Here is an 11,583-nt window from a genome sequence, read left to right as displayed (position 1 = left end):
CAAACTCCAGTCCAATCATCAGAAGAGAAGTGACACTTTCTATTTAAAAAAACTTGATGCATGACTCCTTCGCCCTTTTGAAGGTTTGAAAGCACTTTCACCTCAAAGGTGGACAATTTAACAAATCACTCTTAACACCCCTAGATGAGGGGGAATCACAAGACCTAAGGTCCACACTGTACTAATGACTGAACCCAAACTAATGCAACCCTACTTCAAAAAATGAAACTGGGCTCCTAAACCCTTGGGTGAAAGAGACACACCTTTTTCCTCCAATGACAAAGGCATAGCAAAAAGCCTATCATCCCAAACGAACTGAAGACCACCATGTGGCAAAGAGAAATCGGTTCAATCCACCACAGGCAAACCTCTTCTCTTGATCCAGAAGCAGAATCCTCCTTACCAGGTATCTCATTTTAGGTTTGGTGTTGCTAACAGTGCTTCGTCTGAAATAAAGAGTAACTCTAAATAGTAAGTGCACAGCCAGTCAAAAACTTTCTTCCTGGTGTTTATTATTATGTGTAACAAGTTCTAGCATTTCAAAGTTTTTTCTTCCTGAGCTGCTAACAGGAGAGCCCCGAGTCACAGCATAACACTGAAGTCTTCCTGGGCTGGATGTTCGAGCATGAAAGTTGCAAGCAGACTGTGACGACATGCAAAAAATTTCAAGTGTTGTTAACACTAAATTAAAAAATACTCTAAAAACAAAAATGGTAGAAAATATCCCAAGTACAGTCTGATATGTTTTGCATGTCTTTCATGCTGATTTATGCTTCACTTTCAGCATACCTCCTTGTGTTGCAGATCAAATGGATGAATTTCCCATTGTTGCATAACCCATGATAACAAAGTGAAAACAGGTTTTCAAAAAGGTTTACAATTTTAGTTAATATCAAAAACTGAAATTTCTCATTCATATAGTCATACCTTTAATTCAGTATTTTGGTAGCAATGACAGCAATGAGTCTTCTTTGGATTTGGATCTACAACACGATAAAGCATGCAGAAACTGAAGGAGTTATAAATATATTTTCTCAAGCCACTGTATACAAGATATTACCCTATTTCTACTTGTATAATCTTTGTTGATCAATACAGCACGATTCAGTTTGAAACAAGCATGCTTTAATTACCATGAAAAATCTAACCAAGAATCACAATATACTGAAAAAGGTAAGGGAAATAAAGAGTCAGCCTTACTAAAATGTCAAATTATTGGAGCTCTAAGTTTACCTGTGTAACCTGTATATGGCTTTCGGCAAAATTTAAGGTAAAAATTTAAAGGCACTTTGCTTTTAAATAGGAGCAATAGATCCAGGCCAAAAATCCACTGATACAAAAGACAGCGACCAAAATAAATGTATCGTTTTTATTCACAAGTGGAACAGTAACAAAATTTTTTTTTTTTTTAATGTATTGGTAAGAGTGAAATTATTTGGATCCTGTAGACAACAATGCAATCAGTCCTGAAGAAGCACTGATAGACAAGATGTAATTTCTGAGAATAAGCTGTTAAGGGAAAAAAAATCTGAATTGGTCAGCACATGACTTTCTCTCTATTTACACTAACAACATGGGTAAAGCAGAGTCTAAATTTACCAAAATAAATGTAAAATAAAATACCACTGAAGATCACCTTAGCCAGCTTTAAAAGGAAAAATATTGTAGCAATTTTAAAAAAGCATACAATCTGATCAAATGCCTCTTTGCAATTAATAGTTTAGCTCTTATTCACAATGTCATTTGAAATTTTTAAACTTTAAAAGCTCAAAGTTCATTTTCGGACTGAACTCAAAATTTCTAAAAGTCTTAAACGTGTATGCCAAACTGTGTAAACTTCTAGTGTTGTATAAGCTTCAACGCTTGAAGCTGAAGAATTGGAATTCACCCAAACCCCAATCTGTAATTTAGACTAAGAAGTGCAAGTTGTCCTCTAAATTTCCTCAGAATCAGTTTGTTTTCAACTTGTACTGTAATTAGACACTTTTTTTTTTTACCATCACAGACATACATCCTATTTAAAATGCTCAAATCATGTTCTACAGGCATCAAAAAAATATTTTTCCTTCAAAACATGGAATAGTTTTGCATGGTATACTAGTACTGGAAATGTATTAAATTTAAAGAGGAACGGTACCAGCATTTCAAGATTTTCAGTACCAGAAGTAAACGTCAGATTTCGTCTCAAATCCCTCCCTCCCTCACTATTGCAGAAGGTGCAAAGCGAATGGTCAGGCAATGGGCCTGGTTGGGGTTGGCTTTGGCATATTAGACCTTGACAGTGGAATATCTTTCAACTCAAAACATCTTTTACTACCTTAACATTCAAACCTCATTTTCAAAAATTAAAATTAATCCTAATTCTAAAAAAAAGCTGCATGTTATAATCAGAAAATAATCGAATAAGGTTTCATACATTCCCCATTTTACAAAAGGGCAGCAGAACCAGTAGCAGTGTTGCTGCCTCAAAATAAGGAAACCAGCATTCAATCCCAGGTCCTTCCTGCATGGAGTCTGCCTCTTTTCCCACGTCAGCTTGGTTTTCTTCCCAATATCCAAACATATACTGTACATGTTAGGTGAATCGGCGATGCTAAATTGGCCCTAATTAAGGTTTGGTGTATTCACTCTGCAGTGGACTGGCTTTCTGCCATAGGTTCTGTTCTTCCCTTGCATCCTATGCTAACTGGGATAGGCTCCAACACCCCTGTGACCTTGTCCACAACTAAGCTGATTAGAAAAATGACGACATGAATATTAGTAAGTTTACATGTAAAACATGCATAAAGGATACACTGTTGGATTGAAATTCTTCAGCAGGAAAAATGATGCAATAATCACCAACACCAGGAACAGGGTATTATTATAGAAGATGGAGAAAGTTGTAGCTTCATAATCTGCTACCTCATTCTTCTTCCACAGAATTCTGTTTGGAAAAGCAAAAATAGACAAAACATGTAACAATCACAAATAATACCAACAAAGGCAGTATTACAATGAATGAAACAAATACTTATTGAAAGTATCCTGCGTTAAGATGCTAAATCTTTATACGCAGATAATTGTTTGACTGGGTTATGGTAAACTGATAAAATATTGAACACTATAAAAACATAGTTTAAGTTTAAAATTAAATTGCTACAAAAATTACATGACTTTTAATTTGCTAAGTTTATCCCACCTGACAAAAAACTACTGCAAAAGACGCATTTACTTAATTAAGCAGGTCATGATTTTACAGAACTTGGTTATATGTTTTGACGTGTCATAAACACAATTTTAAGTTTGTATGTACAAATCACTATGTTTGGAAAATTGTGCTTTTTAAGTTTTAATATGTATACATGAAATAAGCGGAATCAGACCAGTTTGAAATTTACGCAAATGTGTGTGTATTATATATAAATTAAATAAAAATTTGGATTAATTACTCTGCACTCTCATTACTATATTTGTATGACTGTATTAAAATGACACAAAAACCTGGGCCTTTTTATTTATTTTATATATATATATTATATATATATATATATATATATAGTACATGATGCTGCAACTGACTAGAAGTTCTAGCATGAAAAGTAAAAGTGGAATATCCATCTTTTTGGTTTGTGATCCAGTTGGCTCTTCTTATAATGAAGTACAGTACTTCAAGATTATATATCCTGAAAAAAATTGTTTAGTACACAAAAGTAAACAGAAACTTTAAATGTTTACATTTAAATAGAAATTGAAATATGCAATACCCCACCTTTCATCTTTTTCTTTACGGGACATCTTCCTGCTATCAGCCTCTGACAACTTACGAGTGACTTCTTTAGAAACTGCATCTTCGCGTTTCTGAGCCACTCTGTTAAGAAGGAAAATGTAAGGTGGAAAAAAAAAATTATGCTACAAATTCTTGATTATTACTACAAAGAACTAAGCAACAGCCTATAACTACCTTGGCAATTTCAAAGACACAAACCTAATGTTAAGTGTGTCAAAAAATACCCACTGCAACCCACTAAATTTTATGTGATTTTATTAAACATGAATCATATCTGTTATCTGCTCATGTTATCAGACTAGTAAAACTGATCAAAATATAAAATATCTCCATTCCACGACATCGAAAGCTTTACTGATAATTTTCATCACTAACTAGACCATCAAACAACAGTTTTTTTTTTTTTTAATTTTGTGAAAAATGTCTAATGATCTTACAGACAGACCTCAAAATGTGCGTCTTGGGAACTGCAGGTCTGACATTGTGTTCAATGTTCAATCTACATACATCAGACTTCCAATATGACTCGGAGTCCTGCCACGTGCAAAAGTTCGCTGATGACACTGCTATTGTGGGCTGCATCAGGAGTGGGCAGGAGGAGGAGTACAGGAAGCTAATCAAAGACTTTGTTAAATGGTGCGACTCAAACCACTTACATCTTAACACCAGCAAGACCAAGGAACTGGTGGTGGATTTTAGGAGGCCCAGGCCCCTCATTGACCCTGTGATCATCAGAGGAGACTGTGTGCAGAGGGTGCAGACCTTTAAATATCTGGGAGTGCAGCTGGATGACAAATTGGACTGGACTGCCAATACTGATGCTCTATGCAAGAAAGGTCAGAGCAGACTATACTTTCTGAGAAGGTTGGCATCCTTCAACATCTGCAGTAAGATGCTGCAGATGTTCTACCAGACAGTTGTGGCGAGTGCCCTCTTCTACGCGGTGGTGTGCTGGGGTGGCAGCATAAAGATGAAAGACGCCTCACGCCTGGACAAACTTGTTAAGAAGGCAGGCTCTATTGTAGGAGTAAAGTTGGACAGTTTAACATCTGTGGCAGAGCGATGGGCATTAAGCAAACTCCTGTCAATCATGAATAATCCACTGCATCCACTGAACAGTGTCATCTCCAGGCAGAGGAGCAGCTTCAGCGACAGACTGCTGTCACTATCCTGCTCCACTGACAGACTGAGGAGATCGTTCCTCCCTCACACTATGCGACTCTTCAGTTCTACCCGGAGGTGTAAACGTTAACATTATACAAAGATATTGTCTCTCTGTTATACCTGCATTCTATCACTCTTTAATTTAATATTGTTCTTTATCAGTATGCTGCTGCTGGAGTATGTGAATTTCCCCTTGGGATTAATAAAGTATCTATCTATCTATCTATCTTTTTATTGAAAGGTCTCAAAGTACTCTGAAATGAAAGTACAGAAAGTAAGACTTGTTTACCTTTGAACCATTTCACCTTATTCACTGGACTTGACTAAAACTGGTAGTGTACATGCAGGAATGTGTGTGTGTGTGTGGACCTCCAGTTCTACCATCCCATTACAAAAGGCTAACTATAAACAACAAACTCCCCTCCCGTTATTTACAAATGTAAGAAATTGCAGTTGATTATAAATTCCACCCGGGGGAGTAAATGCTAACATTAATTTTATTTTTATTTTTTTCATTTTTATTACTATTTAATTTAATATTGTTTCTTTGTATCAGTATACTGCTGCTGGATTATGTGAATTTCCCTTGGGATTAATAAAGTATCTGTCTATTTCAAATTCATCACCTACCAGAATGCAAAACACAAATCTTTTAAGGAAAAGTATTTTATGTAACTAAACAAAGCTTCGGATGTGCTGTAAAAGTAAAGCAGTTTAATTTTTACAGTTCTCAGTCCTGCTTCATCCAAATCAGGGTCACATGCAGGACACAGTGACACACCAACCTAAAGAGCACCAATCTGGAATCACCAATTAAAGTAAACTGCATGTTTCAAGATGTAGAATGAAAACCATAGTAACTACGAGAACACAAAGTGCAAGGTGTAGTATTATAAACCCAGAAAGCTGTTCACATTGGGCAGTGGTGCTAACCACTGGGCTGCTATGCTACCCTCCCAAAACACAAAAACTGTCACAAAAAGCAAAATATATTTTAATATCAACAAATTAAGGAATATTAACTTTCTTACTCACTTGTGCTTTAGAACAAATTTAACATTTTTGTAGGCAAATGCTACTAAATAGGTACTGACAAGTGTCATGACACTGTACAAAACTGCAGACTGCACCAGGTCCATGTGCCATATCCTCCAAAAAAGCCCTGAAATAGAGGAGGGAAAAAATCATAAATTTCCCTGGTGAAAACAGGGTTATATTTTGCAGTCTGTGGTTTTGGATGCACCTTCCTTACGCAACGCAACACTGTTTTTCAATCACACACCACACATACTTATTTGTGCCAGTAGAAGTGCTTCAAGTACTGGTAGTAACAGTGGTAAAAACTCTACAAATCAATCAATTGGCAAAATACGTCCTCTGGTTTTTAAGACTTTTGAATAAAGAAAGTAGGCTTCATTAAAACTTAGAAATTTAGAAAGAAGTGGCTATATTTTGTTAATACAGATATATAATTTACGAACAAAGGGGTGGTTAATGAAATATATACAAAAACTAAGAGAACGGGCATAAGAATACAATTTCACAACAAACTTTGCTTACACATGGTCTACCTTTATGACTCCAACTCTTGAACAAAACGTCTACTAAAAATTATCATATTACTTTGTAGCAAATGCATTTATTTGACAAAAAATATTTTTGCGGAAAGATAACAATAACACAATTTAGAGATGCATTGAGGCAGCACTGAAAACATATTAAACTTCAATATTCTAATCAGCTATAAAGTCCAATTTAAAAAAAAAATCGTATTGTGTTAGAATCATAAAATCTGCTATGACTGTAAAATTTTAAGGCATGAAACAGAGAAATGCATGGTGGTCCGTCTACTCCAACCCATCGAACTGCCACATCATCTGTTCTTTCTGTACTAGACAACTCCTCCGTTATTATGTAGGTAGAGTACATATTCTTAACACGAAACTAACTTATGTTATACAGATGCAAATTAAAAGAAAATTAAGACTTAAACTAAACAACATGGTCTTCCATTGATATATATTAATCCTTAAACTTACAAATGGGAATGGCGGACACGATTAGCGCATTGCCGTAGAAAAGTGCCGTTGACTTTGCTGATAGATTCCTGCTGAAATCCTGCAACAGTAAATCTTCTTCTGACTGCTGTTTGCTATTGCCTTTTGGTGCCATTTTCGCACAAAGTGTATACCGAAAGGTCCACTTCACTGTCCGCCCCCTTCACTATGCACTCTCGATTCCTTCAACTCTCAGCCCCAGCAACCGAACACGACACGTCGCATAGTTCCGGAAGTTCCCAGAACTCTTTACGCATCGTCAGCACAAAACCGGAAAGAGTAGACGACACACTAGTCTATAGGAAGAACCGATATAGGACATACGAATGATGTCGATGGTGTTTGGAACCATATTGGGGGGGTGTAAAATCGATTGAGTATTAATCTAACAGTTTTTCGCACGGTTATTCCAGTGTCCCTCGTCTATCATGCTATGTATGCAAAATATATGGAACAAGATTAGTGACAATTCGTTTCATTTTAATAAAGAAAACATGCATATATTGTTAAGGTTTTAAGAGCATTCAAGACTTTTTAACACTGCCATAGACCGCTTCGGTCGCTGGCCTATCAAAAATTAAACTCCGCCATCGCTTGTTCTTATTGGTTAACTTCAAGTTCGGGTTGTCCGCGTTGTACGTAAGGATTCAGATTTGTGACTGTGTGTTTATTTAAACATTGTGTTGGTCGTAATGGAACTTTGAAAGGCCAAATGGTAAAAATCTGCTATAAAAAATACTGATAGTGTTTGGTGTTGTGTTCAAAAAGGTTGGTAGTATTGAAATGTATTACACAGTGAGTTTGTCTGCCTTTTATTGACACGTTCTTATATACTGATAGATTTGTTGATTTCATCTTTTTAGGAATACATTTCTGTTATTTTTGTGATTAGATGGAAAGAAATATTGGACCTGTTTCTCATTTGTTAAATGAATATGGTAATCCCTTTGATGAACGTTAAGTCAAATTTAATTTATCCTACAACCGTAAACAATGTGATAAACTTATTAAAGGAATTCCAAATTCTTTTATTCAGATGTGTAAAAACGCAGTACCTTAGATTCACCCCCCCTATTCTTCCATCTTTACCGACTGACGATGAGGATTTTATAAAGTTTTGGCAAATAAAGTAATTTGTAATCTTTACACAAAGCAGTTACAGTATATCCTATGCAGTTTTTTAGGAATTATCTATCTTTCATCTTCAGTCAATCTGTTTTAAAGAAACTGTGCGTTAACCTAAAGAGGTTCACTATTAAATATTTATGGACATCTGTCCATCAGGAGTATTTCGTAGACATAACACTACATCACTTTTTTATTCATAAAAGTAAATATATCAAAATTAGACCTTCATTGTTCAAGTTCAAAGTTTATTGTCTTATTCTCCCTTTGCTGTCCACGCCAAATGACAAAACCAATTTATAAAGATAAACAAATTTATTATAATTTTTTATTAAAGAACTTACATTGTAGATAGATAGAACTTTATTTGTCTTCACACTCTAAAGTCTGAACACACATCAGAATGATGGCTTTGCTGTCACTGCCCCAGTGAGACATTATACAGGTGTATTGCTGTTGGTATAAAGAAATTGCAGTAGCATTTCTTGAGACATTTAAGCTGAGTAAGTCATTGGCTCTGTGGTGGGCTGGTGCCCTTCCCGGGATTTGTTCCTGCCTTGCTACCTGTGTTGGCTGGGATTGGCTGTAGCAGACCCCTGTGTTGGGATATAGTGGATTGGATGATGGATGGATGGAATTCATTGGCTGAAAGTACTTAGTGTTAGAGTGTCAGAGAGAGGATGTGCAACATCATTCATTAAGGTATTCAGTTTTCTTTTAATTCTCTCTTCTGCTGCTATCTCCAAGGAGTACAGAGTATGTCTCATAACTATGCCTGCCCTTTTAATTAGCTTGTTAGTTAAGTGGGCCTCTCTTGAAGTGATGTCATCAGCCCAGCACACCACAGTATGAAAAATTGCTCTGGTCATCACAGAGTTTTAGAAGATGTTGCTTCCCATATTAAAGGAAGCAGTCTCCTAAGAAAAAAAAGTAGCCTGTTCTGCCCGTTCTTATATAGTTCTTCTGTGTTCCAAGGAGTGGACCACCTCTACATGTTGATGATAAAGAGGACTGTGTGAACAGTGAAGTCAGTATTGAGAAGAATGTCATTAATCGTTGTGGTGTTTCTTTGACGTTTTCAAGTGAAACTTTAGTGCAAAGATTAATAACACAGCAATTTTAACTCCGTTACAAAGTGATCAAAAGTCTCGTTTATACCCTGTGTCTTCTCATTAAACTTGCATCTCGCGAATATCTCGTGCGATCTTGTGATGTCCACGGCTTTATTTAACTTTAGCTCCGACCCGGCACTTAAAAGTTTCTCTCGCACTTTTGCTGAGTTTGTGCCAAACACTATTTTATCCCTGACCATCTCATCTTCGTTTGCATAAGCACAGTCCTTCACCATCAATTTTAACTCTGTTACAAAGTGATCAAAAGTCTCGTTTATATCCTGCGTCTTCTCATTAAATTTGTATCTCGCGAATATCTCGTGCGATCTTGCGATGTCCACGGTTTTAGTTGATGTTAGCTCAGACCCAGCACTTAAAAGTTTCTCTCACACTTTCGCTGAGTTTGTGCCAAACACTAGTCTATCCCTGACCATCTCATCTTCATTTGCATAAGCACAGTCCTTCACCCGTGAATATTTAGCGGCAGCGTGTCTATTGGATTGCTGCCGACAGACGGCCTTATATGGGCAGGCACTTACGTGGGAGGCGTGACGATGAGGGACGCAACTCCGCCTCACACGGCGACCGAGCTACAGGCTATGGCCGTATATATGTACACAAGTAGGTTCCAGTTATGACGCGTAGAATTTCGAAATGAAACCTGCCTAACTTTTGTAAGTAAGCTGTAAGGAATGAGCCTGCCAAATTTCAGCCTTCTACCTACACGGGAAGTTGGAGAATTAGTGATCAGTCAGTCAGTCAGTCAGTCAGTGAGGGCTTTGCCTTTTATTAGTATAGATTCAAATTTGGCTATTCATGAGCAAGAGTGTGAAGTATCTGGAGTGTCTGTGTGTGTGATTAGATTTTGCAATGTACTTGGCACCCTGTCCGTTGCTACTGTATGCCCCTGCCTTTTACCTAGTACTTTTAGCGTAAGCTATGGCCCTCATTGGAGCTGCACTAAATTAAACAGGTTTCACAAATGTGTATTTTGTATCTTTTGACATATGCAGAAAGCAGATGATTTGTAATGTCAGAGGAAACTATACAAAACAAAGTATTTATATTAAAGATTAAGAATACCAAATTAAAGATGACATGTACACTCTTAAAAATAATGGTTCTTTACTGGGTTTATTGTTCTTTGTAGAACCTTTACTTGACAAAGCATCACTTCATTCTGGGAAGTGTTCTCTGCATATGAAGATGGTTCTTTATGCTTTGAAAAAACTGGATGTGGATGAGTCTTTTGGAAACAAAAAGTAGTTCCCCTATGGCACCGCTCTGAAGAACCGCCCTGGTACCTTATTATATAAGAGAGGCCCAGGAATGACGGGGAGTGGAAGCGCCTGCCCTGCAATACACCCGTTATTTAATTTATTAACTCGCATTTCTACACACGTTTTCATTTTCACCACTAGAGGGGGTGTGATGTCCACACATATTGTATATTTAATTCCCAGCTTAAGTTTTGGATTTGTAGCTGTCACAGTCAACTGCTGCTTATTATTTTTTTTATATACAAGTAACATGCATTGTTAATTTTTTTATATAACTTAAGTTTTTTTTTTACATTAAAATATACACGTTCAATTTCAGTGCCGATTATTTTTATTACTTTAATCTTTATTTTTTCCAATAACACATTTTTATCACAAAAACTTCCCGATGGTCTTAGTACACGAGGTTCACGGGCTCGTTCGTTCGTTTTCTTTACCGGTTTACCTGCCATATCGCGGCTAGCCGGTGCCATTGCAAAGTAAAGTACTCAGTGACCAACCTTGCAATAAGCCATTGGCGGCGTGTAAAATGTTGGTTATCATCTTTTCCATTTAGAGCATACGAGTTAAATTTAGAAACAGTATGCCAATATACGTTTTGTTTTCCACTCCTCCAGTTTTTAGTAGTAGGCCTAACCGTGTAGCCTTTTATTTTATTGCACTTATTTCGAAAGCTGTAACCGGTGCTGCCAACGGTTTGAATAAGCCAGTGTCCACACATCGTATTTTGTTCTATGTCAAATAATATTTAAAATGGATGTGAAGCGGACTTTGCTATTGTGCTCTGCCACATGTTTTCCAGTTTTGCTCACTAACCAAACGTTATGATTGTTACGTTGCGTGTTAAACGTTCCCAACAAAGGTGTTTTTAAAATGTCTATAGTTTTCTAAATATCCAGATTGCAACTTCGCGGGGAATTGGACAATATCCTGGCAAGACAAGCTTGAAATAAACTGAACAAGAGACTAATACACACTTGTGAGGACTCGACCCAGGCATTGAGAGGCCTCCCAGAATGTGAAAAGCAACAGCAGCTCCAAGCACCGCACCATCGAGCTGCCTGTCTGGGTATCTG

General features: G+C 36.8%; 1 protein-coding gene across 1 annotated transcript; it reads right to left on the bottom strand.

The window, feature by feature from the left end:
• Positions 1-1,354: 1,354 nt before the first annotated feature.
• On the bottom strand, positions 1,355-7,250 carry ssr3 (signal sequence receptor, gamma). Its single transcript, XM_039757271.1, has 5 exons — positions 6,973-7,250; positions 5,969-6,095; positions 3,752-3,850; positions 2,795-2,926; positions 1,355-1,498 (listed from the first exon to the last, which is right to left on the bottom strand). The coding sequence occupies exons 1-5, from the start codon at positions 7,103-7,105 to the stop codon at positions 1,432-1,434; spliced, it is 558 nt and encodes a 185-aa protein (XP_039613205.1). The 5' UTR covers positions 7,106-7,250; the 3' UTR covers positions 1,355-1,431.
• Between the last annotated feature and the right edge of the window lie 4,333 nt (positions 7,251-11,583).

The sequence above is a fragment of the Polypterus senegalus genome, chromosome 1 (assembly GCF_016835505.1).
Source record: "Polypterus senegalus isolate Bchr_013 chromosome 1, ASM1683550v1, whole genome shotgun sequence".
Taxonomy (NCBI): Eukaryota; Metazoa; Chordata; class Cladistia; order Polypteriformes; family Polypteridae; genus Polypterus; species Polypterus senegalus.
Note: the sequence above shows the minus strand (reverse complement) of the source record. Positions and strands in the feature narration are given on the sequence as shown.